The sequence below is a fragment of the Nansenia antarctica genome, assembly GCF_963989245.1.
Source record: "Nansenia antarctica genome assembly, chromosome: 11".
NCBI classification, from domain to species: Eukaryota; Metazoa; Chordata; class Actinopteri; order Argentiniformes; family Microstomatidae; genus Nansenia; species Nansenia antarctica.
In genome coordinates, this window is record NC_137681.1 from 28283173 (window position 1) to 28304768 (window position 21596).

Below are 21596 nucleotides of genomic sequence, written 5' to 3' on the forward strand. Positions count from 1 at the left end.
TGCAGCTTTAACTAAGGAATAGTCCCTACAGTCAGTCCTACTCAGAGCAGAGTAGGCCTCCTGGGCTCCACCCGTAATCACGCTCTGTAGGAGCAAGATGCGGTCTGAATCAGACCAATGTCTAACCTCAGCCACTCGCTCAAATAGTACAAAAAAACGAGTCAAGGTCTCGCTCATTGAACTTAGGCACAAGCTTTAGGTTATTAGAAATATCAAAATGGGGACCCACACGTTCCCTAGCGGGGTCGGGATCATAGAGAGAAAAAACCCCAACATTTTTACCCTCTTTAATTAACTTAAGATGCTCCCATTGAAATTCTAATTTAGCACGTTCTGTATCCTGACGCATTTTTTCAATCTCCAATTGAACAGTTTTCTCATGCTCTTGCTGCAACAACAACAACTCCTTCTGTTGGTCAAAAGTCAAATGACTACTCACGGGAGTTGGGACAGGCGTAAGGGTTAGAGATTCCTCCAGGATACCAGCTTTAATCAGATTGTCCATTACGATCGTTCTTAAACGATCGGGGGTTTTTTCAACCTGGATCCATACCAGTTCGCCTACAGAGCCCACAGGTCCACAGAGGACGCCATCGCGACGACTCTCCACTCCACTCCACTCTATCCCACCTGGAGAGGGGAAACAGCTACGCGAGACTGCTCTTTGTGGACTTCAGCTCTGCCTTCAACACCATCCTTCCAGACAGGCTAGTGACCAAACTACTAGACCTGGGACTATCACACTCTATATGTGCATGGATCAAGGACTTCCTGTCCGACCGCCCCCAGAGGGTGCGGGTGGGCTCCCACACCTCCACAGCCCTCAGACTCAGCACTGGGTCCCCCCAGGGCTGCGTGCTAAGCCCCATCCTCTACAACCTCTACACCTACGACTTCACCCCCGTCCACCCCAGCAACTCCATCGTAAAGTTTGCAGACGACACCACCGTGGTGGGCTGCATCTCGGGGGGGGACGAGGCGGCGTACAGGGATGAGGTAGAGCAGCTGAGCAAGCTGTGCAAGGTTAACAACCTGCTGCTGAACCAGTCAAAGACCCAGGAAATCATCGTGGACTTCAGGAGGAAAAAATCTGAGGTCCAGCCCCTGCTCATCGACGGAGGGAGCGTGGAGAGAGTCTCAACCCTCCGATTCCTGGGGGTGCACATACAGGATGACCTGTCCTGGAAGAACAACACAGCAGCCATCATCAAGAAGGCACAACAGCGGCTCTTCTTCCTGAGAGTCCTCAGGAAGGACCACACCAGACAGGAGATACTGGTGGCCTTCTATCGCTGCGCAGTGGAGAGCATCCTCACCTACTGCATCTGCAACTGGTTCTCCAGCTGCACAGCCGCAGAGAGAAATGCGCTACAGAGAGTCGTGAGAACGGCCCAGAAGATCACCGGCGCCCCCCTCCCCTCTCTGGAAGAGCTGTACAACACACGCTGCCTCAGGAAGGCCTCCAAGATCTCCAGAGACCCATCCCACCCTGGGTACGAACACTTTGCTCGGCTGACTTGGAACAGGCGGTACAGGACCATGTTCGCAAGGACAAACAGACTGAAGCTCAGCTTCTACCCCAGGGCCATCCAGGCCCTGAACACAGCAAAGACCTAGGTTCTGGGCCCTGGACAGTCTGGACGGATTGATGGCAGCTGCTGGATTGAAAAATCTGGTGTAGTGCTGAGGCACAAATGTGTACATTTCAAGCCTGCAAACTGCGACACTTTAAATGAATGTGCAATAACACTATGTGCAATATGACAACCCTAGGGTACATAAGGTTGCAGAGAAATAGGAAATGTTAGAATAGGTATAGCATAGCGTAGAGTACAGCACAGTGTTTTATTTGTACAGTATAGTATAGTGGATAGTGTACATAGCCTTTATTTATGTAAACCAGCTCCTTTCCCTTCTTCTTTTTTTTTTTTCTTCTTTCCTAGCACCAGGGGAGCCACCCCTCCCAAATGTCGTTGTTTGGTACCTGTACTATAGCAATGACAATAAAGACCATTCATTCATTCATTCATTCATTCATTCATAAAGTCTCCTTGAGACGGCTAACAGTTTTACTTATTTCAATGTTATGGAGATCCGCGATTTTCAAAAGTTGGTCCTTACTACATCTCTCTAACAACTCCACTGATGGTTTCTGCATGAACTCTTCGAAGCCATGATTAATGTGCACGTAACTACTATAACAACAAATGCCTCCCCACCTGTTGAAGCACACAAAACAGTAGCAGTCGCACCGAGCGCAGCAATGGAGATATTCAACGGAGCTTCCCCAAAACCTAGATAGCTCAACCCTAGTCTTCGTAGTCTTCGTGTGGCTTCGTGGTGGGTAATTACGCACTCAATACCGCTAACACGGAACAAGTAACCAGCACGCTGGCGTACTCCCCCGTTCTACGGCGATGCCCCCGAGACCACTGCTCTAGCCACACAAAAATAATAATAAAAAATAAATAAATAGCCCAACGCACTCCCCAAAGGAAATACGCCGCTATGCCTAACATGGGGTAGAAGGCATCAGCTCCTAAATCTCTCACCACTGCACAAGGAACAACCACACGTTTTGATGTATTGTATTGTCTTGTGTTGCCTGTCTACTTTTTGTGCTTGCTGTTGTGTTCCATTGTTGATGTCCGTTGGTGCTTTTGTTGCATTGTTTGTGTTGCATGCATGTGTTTAATGCTTATTGTGCTTTGTTTTTAACATGTGTTATCTTTCAGCCCCCCTCCCCTTTCCCCTTATTGCAGGCCGGCATTGTAAATAAGAATTTTGTTCTTAATTGTCTCGTCTCGTAAAATAAAGGTAAAATAAAAAATAAAAAATAAAAAAACACTCCTACCTAGGTGTCCCAACAGATAGTATAGCAAATGGCGTCTCTAGCCTGGGCAAGTGTCTGGAGACAAACCGTAGTCCTCTCTCTCCCCCAGCACACAAACAAACACAAATAACTGTTGCCACAAATCACAACAGAAAGGTAACTTAGGCTATGTCCACACCAATACGTTTTTTTGATAAACGTTTTTTGTATATAAAAATATGACCGTCCAGACGAGCACGTTTATAAAATATCTGCATCCAGATGCATACGTATGAACGCAATATAAACGCTGTCATTGAGCATTCCACACCAGTAGTCGGCGATATAATTTTAACCCCATAGCTCCGCTGGCCAATCAGACGCCAGGAAAAGCTAAAGCGGTTCTTCCACGTTACATCCGCGAAATACAAAATTCCAATCGTAAACAACATGCCGCCTCGGGGAGCAAAGGAGTCGTTCATTTGGACAGACAGTGAAGTAGAAGTATTGTTGAGTTTAACTATTGAGTACAAAGTACAAAAAACATATGCAACCATTGTGTAACTCCCTCCAAGCACGATGACACAAGTGGCTTTCTTCTACTGATGTATTGGTTTTATTCATTTCCAACAGCACCGTGAAAACTATGAGAACAAACATTCACGGTTAGCTTGGCTAGCATAACAACATAACATTGCATGTACAACACAGTTCAATACAAATTAAATACACACAGAACGTAAATACCTCGTTGGCTGCATGCTATAAAGGGAATGTTGACTATGAATCTGTAGTCTTTGAAGCTAGCTGTTCCTGCCGTAGCAAGTCCAGAACAACAGCCGCTCCGTCTCAAAATGCCGCCGCCATTACCGAAACGGCAAAGGAAAAGGACCACTGACACGTGATTTCCCAAACCACGCGAGAGCAGACCAAACGAGACCACACCACACAAATCACCATAAACAAACAACAACATTCAAACACCAACAAGCAGACAACATGCTAACCAACATAAACAGCTGCAGCTACACTCCCACCAAATCACATACACCTTATGTGGGATTTCTATAATCTGCTAAAACTTCTGAAAACTTAAAGAAAAATTCTGTAGGCGGTCTAATAAAGATGTATCTTCCTTTGCCTTAGTGTTACACACAAGAGCATGGCCAAGCTCAGGATCATCTTCTTTGACTTCTCCCACCTTGCTTTCTCTGTCGAGTAGACCTCTTCGCGTGTGTCTCTCTCTCTCTGTGTGTGTCTCTCTGTGTGTCTCTCTCTCTCTCTCTCTCTCTCTCTCTCTCTCTCTCTCTCTCTCTCTGTGTCTCTGTGTGTCTCTCTCTTTCTTTCTGTGTGTGTCTCTCTCTGTGTCTCTCTGTGTGTGTCTCTCTCTCTCTTTCTTTCTGTGTGTGTCTCTGTGTGTCTCTCTGTGTGTGTCTCTCTGTGTGTGTGTCTCTCTCTGTGTGTGTGTGTGTGTGTGTGTCTCTCTCTCTTTGAACGGTAATGGCATCTCGTAGTGACCATTGTCTTTTTGTCTGATGTTTTCGCTCAGGTTTGTCAGGAATTTGAGGTCTTCTTGTGAGACGGGATTGTCTTCTCTGGTTCTTTCTGAAAAGTCTGATTCAAGGACCTTTGTGATGTCTGAGGGAGTCACTTCTTTCACTTTGATTCGGCTTACATAATGTACTTCAGTTCGGAGATTGATAGAAGACTCCACATCTGGTGTCACTTGTTTCACTACTATGTGATGACTGTTTCCGATGGCATCTCCGTAGTCTACACAGGGATTCCCACATCCAACAATACTCCATCCAAGGTCTGTACGCTGTGCGTAGGGCTGATCTTCTTTTCCAGACACAACTTCCCTTGGAAGAAGAGCTTGCGAGCAGTTGTACCCAATGAGCAGACCTACTTCACAGTCTTGTAGAGGTGCAATCTCTTCTTGAAGGTGTTCTAGATGGGACCACGTTTTAGCTATTTCGTCTGTTGGTATGTGAGTTCTGTTGGCTGGAATAAACTCACGCGTGTAGGCCGGTGGTAAGGAGATCTTCGTATCAGAGTAAAAGCCTCGGACCTGTAGGTTGTTTACTCTTTGAGAGTTTACCATTGTGGTTGAGGTCATCGTAGAGAGCTTGAGCTTGACTTGCTCTTTGTTGGCTTCTAGAACTTCAGCTACATCACTTAGAATAAAGGTTGAGTCACTTTGGGAATCCAATAGCGCATATACAAGGACTTCTTGTGCTGGTTGGGTCGCAGATGAGAGCCAGACAGGGATTGTTGCAGAGGTATGTGTGCCAGCCTCGCCCAGTATCGCTCTATGTGAAGTAGCAGTTGTGGTTGTTTCATTGTGTTGTGATGAGTGAGGTCTTTCTTGACTTGGACTTGGCTCTTGTGGTTGTCTTTGATCATCTTTGGCTCTATCCTCGTGCAGGCAAGTATGGTGCCGCTTGTGGCACATGTCACACACACTCCTACTGTCGCAGCTCTTTGAGAGGTGGCCATACTTGAGACAACCAAAGCATAGCCTGTTCAATTGAACAAATGTGGTTCTCTCTGGAACTTCCTTCTCCATGAACTTTCTGCATTTGTGCAAAGTATGTCCAGTCTTATTGCAGAACATGCATGTCATAACTGCTGTTTCATTGGAACTTGTGGTCAGTGCCTTTGCTTCAGAGTTTTGATTTCTTTGGACTCTTGGTTGTTCAGCTTCGCCTTGTTTGAGTGATTGTAGAGATGTGATAGGGTTACAGGCGATTTTTGCCTCTCTAGTGAGAAATGCGACAAACTGGCTGAAGGAGGGGAATTGGTTGCTCTGTTCTTCTATGTCAGTAACCTTCCGGTTCCAGCTAGCCGTCAACCAATCCGGTAACTTTGACAGAATTTTCCTGTTTTCATTGCAGTCGTTCAAGATTTCCAGTGCCTTGATGTGGTTCATAGCTGCCTCACAACTGCGGAGAAAATCAGCGAACCTTCTGAGCTCGTAGCTATCCTTAGGTCCCATCTTGGGCCACGCGTGGAGCTTGTCTCTGTATGCTAGTGCGATCGTAAATGGGTTTCCATATCTTTCCTCCAAGAGTTCCCATGCAGACACATAGGCAGATTCAGTGCCAAGTAAGAAATAGCCATCAATTGCTGTCTTTGCTTCACCATTTACATACCTACGGAGGTAGTATATCTTTTCCTTATCCCTGATGTTCTTCTGGCCGATCAGCGTTTCAAATGAGAGTTTCCAGTCATTGTATCTCAATGGATCCCCACTGAATACTGATGGTTCAGGAATTGGGATTCTGTTGGCACTCACTGCGTCTGCTAGCACCTTGACGAGCTCTGCTGTACTTTCATTTGAGGAGGTGGTCACAGCTTGTAGTGCGGGAGACATATACCGAGATGGAGGACTTGTGGGAGCAGGCACTTGCTTGTCTGTTACCATCTCACAATCTAGTACGATGTCTCTCCACTTCTCTTCTGTGTCCTCCACTTGATCATAAACTTGTATTCTTGCTTGTGCTGCATTCAGATCTTTTATTGTCTCCAAACGCTGTACCCTTCTCCGTTTTTCTTCCAGAGTCCTTTGCAGCACTGCATGTTCCTCTACCAGTTCAGCTCTGATTTTAGTTTCCTCTTCCTCTCTCTGGAAACGACGCCTAACTGCTGCTGCCTCTTGATCAGCTTCCTCTTCCTCTCTCTGGAAACGACGCCTTACTGCTGCTGCCTCTTGATCAGCTATCTTCTTCTTAGCTTCTGTTTCTAGCCGCTGTATTTCCTGTTGTTCTCTTTCTTGTTCTTGTAACACCTTCAGAACAGCTTTGCCTGCAGCAGCATCAGCAGCAGCTTCTTGTCGTTTTTCAGTAGACCCGCTCGAGTGTACTGAGGTCCCCTTGGAAACATAAGTGAAAGAACCTACACTACAGTCGAATAAAGAACCTGCTTCAGGCCAATCTTCCTCTTCTCCGTCAGATACCTTTCCACACAGTCGGCTTGAGGCTCTGCATACAATGAACTTGGATATATGGACGCACAGATCGACTCTCTGACGTGTTTCTTGGTCTGGAGTTGAGATTTGCCGTAGTCCGTCATAAACACGCTGGACATCTGCAGAAAGACTTCTGACATCACCAATTATGTCGTTAAGCAGATCATCAGATACAGGCTCCGTTGCTTGTGACAATGCCTGTTTAGAAGATGTAACGTGTGATCTCCATTTACCATAGATGTAATTGAACCTTTGTTGAAGCGCTTTAATTTTTTCATCTTGCATTCCTTTACCCTTCTCTGTTAGAGTTATGGATCTTTGGCCTCTTCTTGGCTGCTCAGCAGCATCACCGTTTTGACTAATTTCAGGCTGCTCTTGGGAATCTTCTCTATCCCTAGCACTGTCTCTTGCCTGATTGGTAAGCTCTCCTGGCTCCGCCATCTTGTAAACTTAATGTATATAATTAATAAACTTGTAGGCCTACTTAGACTATCACTACTTGCAATGTGATCAGTTATCAAGTTTAGCACTTTCTAGAATGTATCACTTATGTAAATATATGTTGGTTTAAGTCCATCAAATATCATCAAAAGATTCAAATAAAGTATTTCAGAAGAGTTAAATTCAAAAACACAACACATGCAAAAAAAAGGGCATTAAACTCAACTTTGAATGCTACCTTGAAAATACTCAATATAGGCTGCAGTTCAATTTAGAAACACTTCTAGGTTCAGGTTCAACATAAAATGGCAAATATGGACCCCTATAGGCTGATTGTTGTAATTACCTTTTCTCAAATCATACTTTAGTAACACACTAAAAGGTCTCTTGGTAGCACATTTACTAACGTCCTCTTCTTAGATCACTCTTCACTTGTTAGTGTTCAAGTTCTTAATAAATGTGTGGTCTTCTTGCTTCTTATTGTGTGTAAAATGCGAGCTGAGCTTATCTGTCCTTTTCGCCGTCATTCAGTCCCATACACGTTGATGAAACAGACGTCGGCCTCATCTTCGGTCCCACTCGGTTGGTGAAACAGTCCGAGTTTTCACTGTAACTCCCTCCAAGCACGATGACACAAGTGGCTTTCTTCTACTGATGTATTGGTTTTATTCATTTCCAACAGCACCGTGAAAACTATGAGAACAAACATTCACGGTTAGCTTGGCTAGCATAACAACATAACATTGCATGTACAACACAGTTCAATACAAATTAAATACACACAGAACGTAAATACCTCGTTGGCTGCATGCTATAAAGGGAATGTTGACTATGAATCTGTAGTCTTTGAAGCTAGCTGTTCCTGCCGTAGCAAGTCCAGAACAACAGCCGCTCCGTCTCAAAATGCCGCCGCCATTACCGAAACGGCAAAGGAAAAGGACCACTGACACGTGATTTCCCAAACCACGCGAGAGCAGACCAAACGAGACCACACCACACAAATCACCATAAACAAACAACAACATTCAAACACCAACAAGCAGACAACATGCTAACCAACATAAACAGCTGCAGCTACACATTGACTGGGAGTCTTGCCATTTTCGCAGTGTTTGAAACGTTTTGTTGGACAGCTCCTATGTTTGTAAATCCGTCAAGATGACATTTTATTTATTTTCTTACAATATTGTGTATGCACTGCAACATTACCCAGTGAAACTAAATAAACATTCTTTATTGTACCTTTGAATTGTATGTCGTAATTATTATGTCGCAAATAATAAACAAACATGTCTTCACTTGCAGAAATAAGAGTGTGTAATAATCTACTGTGGCTCTCTACATTGTCATATTGTAGATGTTCTCCATGTCCATGTGTTGTGGCGGTGGTAGTAGAGGAGCAACAGTACATTTTGCTGTAAAAGCCCAATCAAGCTCAATAGCTTCTGCAGCACGAACGCAACAACCCTGTAAGGCGCCATTGTTGTTGTTGTTGTTGGCTGGGTTAGCGCATGCGGGTTACAGAAAACAGCTGCACTGCGCATCATCTACGCGCATGATGACGTGACGAATACAAAACACTCGTCTATCTCGTCCAGACGTCAAAACATATACAGCGTTTTTTAAGGATCTTCACTCTGGCAGGCGTTTTTAAACATCTTCGTTTTCAGAGGGCAAAAACTCGTTTGCGTCTGGATGAACCCCCCAAAACGAATAGAAAAATCCACGTTTGTCAAAAAAACGTATAGGTGTGGACAGGGCCTAAGATGCCACAGCATCAACAAAACAATACCCAACCAGGGCCATATTCCACTAACGGTGGCTTAATATAGCGGCGCTATAATTAAATGCGGCGCTCAGGGACCTCGAGATTGGTATTCAAGCCTCAGGTGATTCCTCGAATGAGGATCAGCCTTGTGTCATCAGTGTTCACAGAAGACAGGCTTACAAATCTTCGATATGGGCGCGTGCACGCAGACATACGCAGCCCAGAAGAGTCGATCTGTCGAAATGAAGATACTCCACTCTGCAGGGGTACTACATTTGCGCAGCATTCCGAATTATTGATTTTTTATGAAGACGGAAAAATAAGATGTAAAATAGTGCAATACTGCCGCAATTAACAAGGCGAGGGAAATGGTTTGGCAAGAAATTGCTGACCAATTAAATGCGTAGGTCATACTAGCCCCAGTTATTGTTATATGTTCATATTTTAATAAATGACTATTTACTACTGTGGTGATATGAGCAGCAGGCTACAAACCGTCATATCGCCACAATGGCCTAGTGGTATCGACCGCTGCCATAGGATTTATTCGTCATTTTATATCGGTGGTTCAAATCCCTCTTCAGGCGCACTTTTTACTGCATTTCGTTGTCTGAATCTAATCTAAAATCTCATCTAAAAAAGTATTGTAGGCTATAAAATTATGGTGCAGGCTAATTTACAAGAACTGACACGATTACAATGGTGTTTGAAACCTTTGCATGAAATCTTCGGTTAAATGTAAAAAAAAAAAAAATGAATGACTTAGTCAAGTCTCGAACTCACAACCTTTGGAACTCGAGTCCGCAGCCTTAACCACTACACCAACCAGACCGCTGTAATGACGGCAATGCAAGTTGAGACAATTACTTCTTTTTTTTTTACACTCTTTTCGATCTATCTATCACACTTTCAAAATATCAAGTTATCTATCACACAATCAAACTATCTATCGATCGATCACACTTTCAAAATATCAAATTATCTATCTATCACACAGTCAAACTATCTAATCAAACTATCTAATCTATCTATCTCATGTGAAGTGGGAACTAATATTTCCTAAAAGACACATGAGGAACTTTCGTTCAGGGTTTAGTTTCCGCCTGTGAGCCTTTTTTGACGCACGGATGACTATAGCCTGTGTTTTAGCCTGGTCGGGACCAGGCTAATTATATCTGACTCAGAAGGAGCTCAACCAAGCAGCGAATTATTTGAGCCACATTGATGGCACCGAACGCAAGCTAACATTTTCGAGGCTTAGAACTTTATCGAGGCTTAGAACTTTATCGAGCTTTGTGGAATAGGGCCCAGGGCTGGACTGGGACAAAAATTAGGCCCTGGCATTTTTGGCCCAGACAGGCCCACCCCAATCGGTCGGACCACACCCACCAGCACAAAAACACTTGCCTTATACTGTATACTCGTCTTATATACTGTGCTGTACAGTCATATGACAAACTGTAGTATTCCCCCAAACCACTACAAAGACAACTACATGCAGTAAGCAATGGTACCAGTGCAAGTTGACCAGTGTACTCACTCACTCTTGACTGGCGGTGGTGGCCATGGGGTACACAATCTCCATACTTGACTCAAGTATAGTAGAAGTAAAATGTTATCAAAGAAAAAGCACCAGAAGTCAAAGAATAATTTCAAATGTTTTATTATATTAAATAATATATAATAAATTCAAATACTTAAGTACTAGTAATAAATGCATCATAGACTGTGAACTCACTGCTAAATAAAAAAGAAAGACTGTGAAGTCCAGTGAATTCTTTTCCAAACAAACGGCAACGGCAACCTTTGAGAGAGAGAGAGAAACAGAGACAGAGACAAGGGTGAGACTAAGACATGATCATTTAGTAGTAGTAGTAGTAATAATTGCATCATTATTAGTACCTTTTTACTTACTGTAGAACAATGTAGAGATAGCAGCATATCTGGAAAACAGCCACTTCAACAAACTATAACAATAATGCCATCTCATGATGGAGAGAGAGGGAGAAAGAGACAGATAATTAATTAAAATGGTAAATTGTACATTATCATGTGACAGATTCAGATGATCAGAGCATCTTCCAGAAAATGGAGAAAAGAAACCTGACAGCTACTGTACTGTATACTCACTTAGTGGAAAAGGCTGCATGGCCCTCTGGATACTAGTCTCAACAACAATGGACAATGAACCATACAGGGCATCCTTAGAGAGGTGGGGAACTGGGGATAACAATGAGTGAGTCACATGATCAAATTATCTTCAGTCTAAAAAGCTGCTAAATTATTAGAATAATTGTATTTGAATATTCGCTAACCTTAATACAACAGCAGTTTCCTCATGAGCTCACTCTTCTCTGCCACTTTGTCAATGACAGTGTCTGTGTCCAAAGCCACAGTGGCCATCAACATGAAGGCTTCCAGTTTGCTGGAAGACAGGCTGCTCCTCAGTCTGCTTTTTATGTACTTAAGTGTTGAGAATGATCGCTCGCAGGCCACCTGGGTTATTGACAATGTCAGCAAGAACTTGTATGCAAGTCCAAGCAGGGGGTATGCATCTGTGAGCATGTTGAATCTCTGCAGAATTTGGTAGCAGCACAGCGGGCACTCTTTGCAGAAGGCACAACTTTTGGTGATGATCTCCATGTCCTCTTCCTTTCCTCCATCGGGTCCCTCTTCCACTGTCCTGATCACATATTCTTCTAGTGGTGATGTTTTCAGCTTGTCCCACTGGCTTGCTAAGCTTTTCAGCTCCGACTGCAGGTTGTCCACCGTTGCCATGCTCTCAAATGTATTACTTATCAATTACCGCTGTTTCTTCATCGCATAGGCTAGCGCTAGCCTACACATTAATAAAATATATAGCCGATATATGTCTTTTTAAATATAGAAGGAATCAGAATACGTGACAATTTAATTTTAGCAAATTGTATTCAAATTGTGCTTAGAGGGAATTATTTTCACCGGACATGACCGAAGAGGTTTAAATATGTCGGACTTTACCAACATATTTTACCGGACAAAGACCGGTAACTACCGGTTAACGGAAACCCAGCTGTACAGCTACTAGGGGTGTAACGGATCACCTAACTCACGGATCGTGTCACGGTTTTTGAGTCACGGATCGGATCATTTTTCGAATCAACACAAAACATAAAAATAAAAACAAAAAGCTTTTTCCTCGAATTCTGTAAAAACACCACTTTTACTGTATAAAACCCAACAACCAATAATACCAATAATGAAAATGGCGCCGGTTGGGTGGCTGCCAGTGAAACGGCTCAGTCTTACTTCTACTTTTTAGCCCTTTTTTAGCCCTTTTCAACCTTTTATTTCAAACTTTTATCTTTTATCTTTTAACCGGAGTGCTCAATATGTGCCTGATAAACGGAGGAATGCGGGTGTATTCCAGAGAGGAGCTCATTGCCTTTAGGAGTCGAGCCGCCGCCGTTCCCCCTACAGGAGTGCCCAGCGAAATAAGGACACGCAGACGGGGAACTAGGGCTGGCGCGTACGTGAGGGCGAGGAGAGACAGACAAGCAAATAGGACCTGCCTGCCGTCTGTTCTTATGGGGAACGTAAGGTCGCTGGTCAACAAGGCTGATGAGCTCTCTGCTCTGATGAAGGGACAGGGGGAATATGGGAAATGCAGCCTGCTATTCCTGACGGAATCCTGGCTGAATCCTGGTATACCAGACGGGGCGATGGAACAAGATGGTTTCACAATGGTCCGCGCGGACAGAACGAGAAACAGCGGTAAGATAAAAGGAGGCGGGATCGCTGTGTTTGTTAATTCCAAATGGTGCAAGCCAGGTCATATCACTATCAAAGAGCAAGTCTGCACTCCAGACATAGAACTGTTGGCGCTAGGTTTGAGGCCAGATCTCTGTCCGAGAGAGTTTTCACATGTTGTGGCTGTGACTAGTTACATTCCACCAAGCGCGAACCCGGCGCGCGCAAATGACGTTATCCATTCCTGTATCGCGGGGATACAGACCGCTCACCCAAACGCATTTATCATTGTGAATGGGGACTTCAACCATGTAAATATGGAAAAGACATTGACGGATTTTACCCAGTATGTCACATGTAAAACAAGGGAGAACAAAATACTAGACAAACTATATGCCAATGTGAAGGGAGCCTACACATCCACTGCCCTCCCGCCACTAGGGGCATCTGATCACAATATGGTCTGGATGGAACCAACATACACCCCTATCATAAAAAGGCTGCCTATCACCACCAGGACTGTCCAGCAATGGTCAGAAGACGTGGAGGAGGAGCTGAGGGCGTGTTTTGAAACAACCGACTGGGGGATGTTCCAGAGAGTCCACGGGGAGGACATAGATGGTCTGCTAGACTGTGTCACAGACTATATCAAGTTCTGCGAGGAGAGCATCGTCCCCATTAAAAAGGTACGGTGCTTTCCTAACAACAAGCCGTGGATAAATGGGAACATCAAGAACCTTCTGAAAAGGAAGAGGAGGCTGTTTAAGGCAGGGGACACTGAGGGAGCCAGGGCCACTCAGAAGGAGGTGAAGAAGGAGCTGAGAGCAGCCAAAGAGGAATACAGGAGGAAATTGGAGGGCGGGCTAGAGGCCCACAGCTCCAAGGAGGTGTGGAAGGGCTTCAAGAAGATCACGGGCCACAAGCAGCCACATCCTGTGGTGGAGGGGACCCGAGAGCAGGCAGATGACCTGAACTGCTTCTTTAACAGGTTTGACCAACCATCCCCCTGCCACCCCCCACAGCCCCCGACCCTGTCACAGCCCCCGACCCTGTCACAGCCCCCGACCCAGCCCCCGACCCTGTCACAGCCCCCGACCCAGCCCCCGACCCTGTCACAGCCCCCGACCCAGCCCCCGACCCTGTCACAGCCCCCGACCCAGCCCCCGACCCTGTCACAGCCCCCGACCCAGCCCCCGACCCAGCCCCCGACCCAGCCCCCGACCCAGCCCCCGACCCAGCCCCCGACCCAGCCCCCGACCCTGTCACAGCCCCCGACCCAGCCCCCGACCCAGCCCCCGACCCAGCCCCCGACCCTGTCACCCCCCCCATCCCCCTGTCACCCCCCACAGCCCCCGACCCTCTCCGACCCTCTCCAATGTACCGCACCCCTGGCAACAGTAGCCCCCACTCCCCCTGACACCCCAGCAGCACCCCAGCAGCAACTGCCTCCCCTTACCAACACCAGGAGCCAGGGAGCATGCTTCACACCTGGAGACACCGGTACTCACAGCTTTATAACATCTGAGCAGGTGAGAAGGCAGCTTTCCAGGGTGAATGTGAACAAGTCCAGAGGTCCAGACAACATCAACCCCAGGGTTCTGAAGGTGTGTGCTGGAGAGCTGGCGGACACATTCCAACATCTCTTCAGTCTATCTCTAAGACTGAGGAGGGTGCCACAGCTCTGGAAGACCTCTTGCATCGTCCCAGTGCCAAAGAAGGGACGGCCCAGCACCCCAAACGACTACAGACCTGTCGCCCTGACACCACAGGTCATGAAGATCCTGGAGAGGCTAGTGCTGCAACACCTTAAGCCCCAGGTGAAGGACTTCCTGGACCCCCGGCAGTTTGCATACCAGGAGAGCATGGGGGTGGAGGACGCCATCATTTACATGCTGCACAGGGCCTACACACACCTGGAGAGGCCACAGAGCATGGTGAGGACCATGTTCTTCGACTTCTCCAGTGCATTTAACACTATCAAGCCATCACTGCTGGCTGACAAACTAGCAGTGATGTGTGTGGAGGACTCCCTGACGGCTTGGATCCACAACTACCTCACAGACAGGCGTCAGTATGTGAGACTGCAGGGCTGTCAGTCTGAGGTGGTGGTGTGCAACACCGGTGCCCCCCAGGGAACTGTTCTGTCACCCTTTCTCTTCACCCTCTATACCTCCGACTTCCAGTTTAGCTCCGACCAGTGCCACCTGCAGAAGTTTTCGGATGACTCCTCTATCGTCGGTTACATCACAGACGACAGGGATGAGGAGTACAGGGCCCTGGTGGAGAGCTTCGTGCAGTGGTGCGACACCAACTACCTTTTGCTTAACACCAGCAAAACAAAGGAGTTGGTGGTGGATTTTAGGAGGAAGAGAAGGACCCCAGCCCCCATCACCATCAAGGGGGTGGAAGTCGAGAGGGTGGACTCCTACAGGTACCTGGGAGTACAAATTAATAACAAACTGGACTGGACTGACAACACCGAGGCTCTTCTCAGGAAAGGGCAGAGCAGACTGTTTTTCCTGAGAAGGCTGAGGTCTTTCGGTGTCTGCAACAAGCTGCTGCAAATGTTTTACCAGTCGGTGGTTGCCAGCGTTCTGTTCTTCGCCGTGGCCTGCTGGGGTGGAAACATCTGTGCCAGGGATGCTGCGAAGCTAAACAAACTGGTGAAGAAGGCCAGCTCTGTGGTGGGGACCGGGCTGGACAGCCTAGAGGTGGTGGCAGAACAGAGGATGGGGAAAAAACTGGCGGCCATGCTGGCCAATCCCTCCCACCCGATGTACTGCGAGCTGGCAGGTATGAGGAGCAAGTTCAGCCACAGATTTGTTCTCCCCCGTCAAAGTACAAAAAGATTTGGACAGTCCTTTATTCCAGCTGCACTCCGACTCTACAACCAGGCCCTGCAGGGTGGGGGAGACCTGGAGATGGAACTTTTGGAACTTTTTACTTATTGAGCCTGCACTGTTTTATGTTTTTTATTGAATGTTTTTCTGTTTTCTGTACTGAATGTTTTCTGCCCTAACTGAGCTGTTTGACAACAAAATTTCCCCATTGGGGACAATAAAGGTTTTCAATCAATCAATCAAACATTCAAGATGTCAAAACTGGTATATACTGTATATATATATGTGTGTGTATATATATATATATATATATATATATACACATACATAACATTATTCTACACTCAAACATTAGGCTACATATTAAACAGAAACACACATTCAACTTAAATGATGCAGTAGGAGAGAGGGGGGAGGCACCTGGTTGCAGCAGTGAATCACTGGGCTCTTTAAAGCAGACAAATAAACATGTTTTATGCCACTTTTAACAACACCACTAAAACAAAACAAAATAATAAAAAAACTAAATAATAAAGTGAAACCTTACTTTAAACATGGTATGAAAAAATTGGCTACATTATCAGAAGTTGTCAAGCTGCCTTTTTCGTGCCTCCCGTCAACACACCAGGGTGATGTCGCGGCAAATGTGTCACCATGCTCGTACGACTTTCTCGTTGCACAACGCTTAAACACTGTAACTTTTTTATCGACCACACTTTGTCCGTCATTGTTATAATTGACAGAAAAGCCAAAGTGCTCCCATACATGGGATTTAAATGACGAGGGAGGCATTTCGAGTTCTTCTCTGTCGCCAACATTAGCAGCACTCTACTCGCCATGTTACACTTGGGCTGCGTTCGTAAATTTGCTCTGAGAGCGCCGGAGAGCACACTGGGTCCGACGTCATAAAGGGACCAAGTAATTTGATTGGACAAGAGGCGTTCCATGAATGCTGATCAGATTCCAGAGCAAATTTACGAACGCAGCCTTGTTGTTCTGGATTTTTTTATTTATTATCAACCTATCATTGCGCTTTAGAGTAAAACAAAGCACGCAACTGTCGCGTCTATCTTTTCATGGCAACTCTACATTGTGATTTACAAGGGATATTAACTAATATTAACTAATATTATTACTTGGTTACATTTTGCAATTGATCCGCGGTACACATGCGTGCCGAACCGTGGGGGGCGATCCGTTACACCCCTAACAGCTACCTATATTTTCCTTACCGGGTCAACGGTTACAGGCTGACTCGGCCCCGCTTCTTCTGTATCCTCTCTATCCTCTGTATCTGTACCCTGCTCCCGCTCCTCCCTGCCAGCCTCCTCTTCAACCTGTTGCTGTTGCTGCTGCTGCTGTGGTAAACTTGAGGGTGCAGCAGCCCCTGCAGCAAACATGTCCCTAATGTTTACACATTTGGCAGCATCTGCCTCAAGTTTCTTTTTTTTTTTCTCCCTAAGTTTTTCCCAGCCTCCCTTCCGTTTTTGTGTGCTTTTGCGCTCCATCTCTCTCAGTATCCACTATCCAGGCTAACTACATTTATTTTGCCGGCCGGCTCGGCCCAAGTGACCCCTGACCCCCCCCCCCTCTCTCTGTTGATTGGGCCAGCCCAGTGTCTGTATAGAAAATTGACCAATGGGCCGCTGTCCCCGATTTATGGGCCGTTCGATGGTAGCTTTCGGCCGGGCCGGCTGGTAAAAAAAATTAAATAAATAATAATAATAATAATTTTTATTTTGCCGGCCGGCTCGGCCCAAAACTACCGCGGCCCACCGGGCAAATGCCCGGTATGCCAGATGGCCAGTCCAGCCCTGTACCCAACTTATCTCCCAAATGTTTAGCGCCTAACAAAGAACCTACCAAAGAACCAACGAACCAACGAACCAACCAATTTAACAAAGAACCTACCAAAGAACCAACGAACCAACCAATTTAACAAAGAACCTACCAAAGAACCAAAGAACCAACGAACCAAACAATTTAACAAAGAACCTACCAAAGAATCCCAAATCACTGAAACTATCAAACAGTGAAACAAAGAGCGCTAACCAAACTACAACAAAAGGTCCTACAACAACTAAATCCGACGGCCGAGCCCCCATTTGTCACTAACCCGGCTCAGAGAAAGTGACAAAACAGGGAGACAAGTCGAGGGTAAAGGTAAATGATTATTTTATTAATAACTAAAGCAAAATAAGTAATTTAGAAATTAAATTAATTAATTAATTTTGCCATTTAGCAGACGCTTTTATCCAAAGCGACTTACAATTACGAATTACAGGGACATTCCCCCTGGAGTAACTGAGGGCTAAGTGCCTTACCCAAGGGCACACTAGTAGTGGTGTGGCTTCAGGTGGGATTTGAACTCACAACCTTCCGATCCCAAGTCCAACTCACTATCCACTAGACCACCACTACCCCTTGAAATGGGATGTGATAGTCAGTTTTATCAGTTGTGTAGGGTGTGGGTGAGTGATCTGTATGTGGAATGTTGTAAAGGTGAAACAAAGGAACAAAAGGTTGCCACTAACAGAAGAGTCAAAAAAGGATAACCTGTATGGAGAGAGAGAGAGAGAGAGGAGAGAGAGAGAGAGAGAGAGAGAGAGAGAGAGAGAGAGAGAGAGAGAGAGAGAGAGAGAGAGAGAGAGAGAGAGAGAGAGAGAGAGAGAGAGAGAGAGAGAGAGAGAGAGAGAGAGAGAGAGAGAGACTGATCCCCAATGCACAACCTAAATAGGCACAGGTGTGCTACATCAGCCAATCAGGCCTCCTCTCCCCACTGCCATCCTGCAACACAATCAGAACAAGACAGCAGTGGAGGGAGGAGACCGTAACACTAAACACTTCTGAATTCATCCGTCTGCTTCTGTCTTCTGTCACATCATCAATAAACACTAGTGACCCAGTGCCATTGGAAGCCATGCATGTCCATGTCATCACACTGCCTCCACCGTGTTTTACAGATGATGTGGTATGTTGTGTTGTCTGGAAGGACAACACAACAGCCACCATCAAGAAGGCACAACAGCGGCTCTACATCCTGAGAGTCCTCAGGAAGGAACACAGCAAGCAGGAGATACTGGTGACCTTCTACCGCGGCGCAGTGGAGAGCATCCTCACCTACGGCATCTGCAACTGGTTCTCCAGCTGCACAACCGCGGAGAGAAATGCGCTACAGAGAGTCGTGAGAACAGCCCAGAAGATCACCGGCGCCCCCCTCCCCTCTCTGGAAGAGCTGTACAACACACGCTGTCTCAGGAAGGCCTCCAAGATCTCCAGAGACCCAACCCACCCTGGGTACGAACACTTTACCCGGCTGCCCCGAAAAGACGGTACAGGACCATGGCCGCAAGGACAAACAGACTGAAGAACAGCTTCTACCCCAGGGCCACCCAGGCCCTGAACACAGCAAAGACCTAGGTTCTGGGCCCTGGACAGTCTGGACGGATTGATGGCAGCTGGTGGACTGAAAAAATCAGGTGTAGTGCTGAGGCACAAATATGTACATTTCAAGCCTGCAAACTGCGACACTTTAAATGAATGTGCAATAACACTATGTGCAATATGATCAACCCTAGTCGTCTATCTGTACAGTATATAGTATAGTGGATAGTGTACATAGCCTCTATTTATGTAAACCAGCTCCTTCCCTTCTTGTGTTTTTTTTAGTTTTTTTTTCTTTCCTAACACCAGGGGAGCCACCCCTCCTAAATTTCGTTGTTTGGTACCTGTACTATAGCAATGACAATAAAGACCATTCATTCATTCATTCATTCATTAATGCGTCGGATCATGAGCCGTTCCAAGCCTTCTCCATACTGTTTTCTTCCCATCATTCTGGTACAGGTTGATCTGAGTTTCATCTGTCCAAAGAATGCTGTTCCAGAACAGGGCTTGGTTTTTTAGATGTTTTTTGGCAACGTCTAATCTGGCCTTTCTATTCTTGAGGCTTATGAATGGCTTGCACCTTGTGGTGAACCCTCTGTATTTGTTCATGTGAAGTCTTTCCTTTATGGTACACATGGATAATGATGACCTCCTGGAGACTGTTCTTCAGTTGGCTGGATGTTGTGAAGGGGTTTTTCTTTACCACGTAAAGGATCCTGTGATCATCCACCACTCTTGTCTTCCATTGACGTCCAGACCTTTTTGTGGTGCCGAGCTCACCAGTGTGTTCTTTTTTTCTCAGAATGTACCAAACAGTTAATTTGGCCACTCCTAATGTTCCTGCTATCTCTCAGGATGGCATGTTTCACTTGCATTGAAAGCTCTGTTGACTGCATGTTGTGCGTATACAGCAACATCTTCCAAATGCAAATGCCACACTTGGAATCAACTCAGACCTTTTACCTGCTTAATGGATAAAGAAATAATGAAGGTGTTAAAGGAGCACAGTCTAATACTGAGCTACTGAGATGCTAACCCGCGGACTCTGGTTGACGCGTTGTGCGTTCTAGTTTGATGTGTGCTGTTGGTTATACACGATCCGTAGTCATTGGTTTGCTGCATAATAAACCTTTATTGCGTTACTAAGTGCCATCAATGGCTTAATCATTGGTACAAAACACTAACAACAACAAACTCAGCGCCCTTGCGGTCAAACCTATTTGCCCTTCCGGGGTCAACACCTGACGATAACAACAAATGTACTACCTTATATACACCTGCCTCAGGTATTGTGACAGCGCCACCCCATGCCCACACAGTGAATTACAACACATATCACAGGACCATATATGGCTCCTACAGAAGGAATAGCCCACACTGGCCGATGAAACAGCTTTTGAGTCAATTGTCCAATTACTTTGGTCCCTTGAAAAAGAGGAAGTTACATATTAAAGAGCTGTAATTCCTAAGTCTGCACTTTAAGCCCATATTCATTATAAGTTATAACTGTAACTTGAAAATGTTTTGGTAAACAGCTCAAATAACCAAAGTTCTGTCTGTGTCCAAATAAATATGGACCTAACTGTATGTGTGTGTGTGTGTGTGTGTGTGTGTGTGTATAGCGGTGGAGGTGGGTCCCCAGCCTCATGGTGTGGTCAGAGCCGACATCTACAGTCTGATGAAGCGGGCGGTGGACCTGACGCTGGGCTGGGTGGAAGCCTTCAACTCAGGTACTGCTGGAAACTACAACTCCCAGAACTACAACTCCCAGTCAACGTCAACTCTGAAAACTACAAATATACTTCTTTTTTTCCCCCTCCTGCCCCTCCTCCTCTCTCTCTCTCTCTCTCTCTCTCCCTGCCCCTCTCTCTCTCTCTCCCTCCCCCTCCCTCTCTCTCTCTCTCTCCCTCCCCCTCCCTCTCTCTCTCCCCCTCCCTCCCCCTCTCCCTCCCCTCCCTCCCCTCCCTCTCCTTCCCCTCCCCCTCTCCCTCCCCGTCCCTCCCCTCTCCCTCCCTCCTCCCCCTCCCTCCCACTCTCCCTCCCCCCTCTCCCTCACCCTCCCCCTCCCCCCGTCCCTCCCCCTCCCCCTCCCCCTCCCCCTCTCCCTCCCCGTCCCTCCCCTCTCCTCCCTCCCCCTCCCTCCCTCTCCTCCCTCTCCCTCCCTCCCCCTCCCCCTCCCTCCCTCCCCCTCCCCTAGGTAAGGTGTTTGAGGGGGGAGAGGTGGAAGGCTTCATGGTAGTCAGAGTGTCGACTTCCCCAGAGACCCAGACAGCCTCCAGATCTCTGCTGCCATCCACCCAGAGCTGCAGGTGACTAACCCACTGAGACCCCTAACCCATCTCACTGAGACCCCCTACCCCACTGAGACCCCTACCCCTAACCCCACTGAGACCCCTAACCCACTGAGACCCCTAACCCATCTCACTGAGACCCCTAACCCACTGAGACCCCTAACCCTAACCCACTGAGACCCCTAACCCACTGAGACCCCTAACCCATCTCACTGAGACCCCTAACCCCACTGAGACCCCTACACCCTAACCCCACTGAGACCCCTAACCCACTGAGACCCCTAACCCATCTCACTGAGACCCCTAACCCATCTCACTGAGACCCCTAACCCACCATCACCATCTCACTGAGACCCCC

General features: G+C 46.5%; 1 protein-coding gene across 1 annotated transcript in view; it reads left to right on the plus strand.

The window, feature by feature from the left end:
- Positions 1–21260, plus strand: part of LOC308168075 (N-acyl-aromatic-L-amino acid amidohydrolase (carboxylate-forming) B-like) — a gene marked incomplete at its 3' end in the record, with an annotated part of 46618 nt that extends 25358 nt beyond the window's left edge. The window contains exons 5-6 of the mRNA XM_080542550.1: positions 20570–20677; positions 21145–21260. Coding sequence (XP_080398676.1) covers positions 20570–20677; positions 21145–21260 — 224 coding nt within the window. The remainder of the gene's footprint in view (positions 1–20569; positions 20678–21144) is intronic.
- Between the last annotated feature and the right edge of the window lie 336 nt (positions 21261–21596).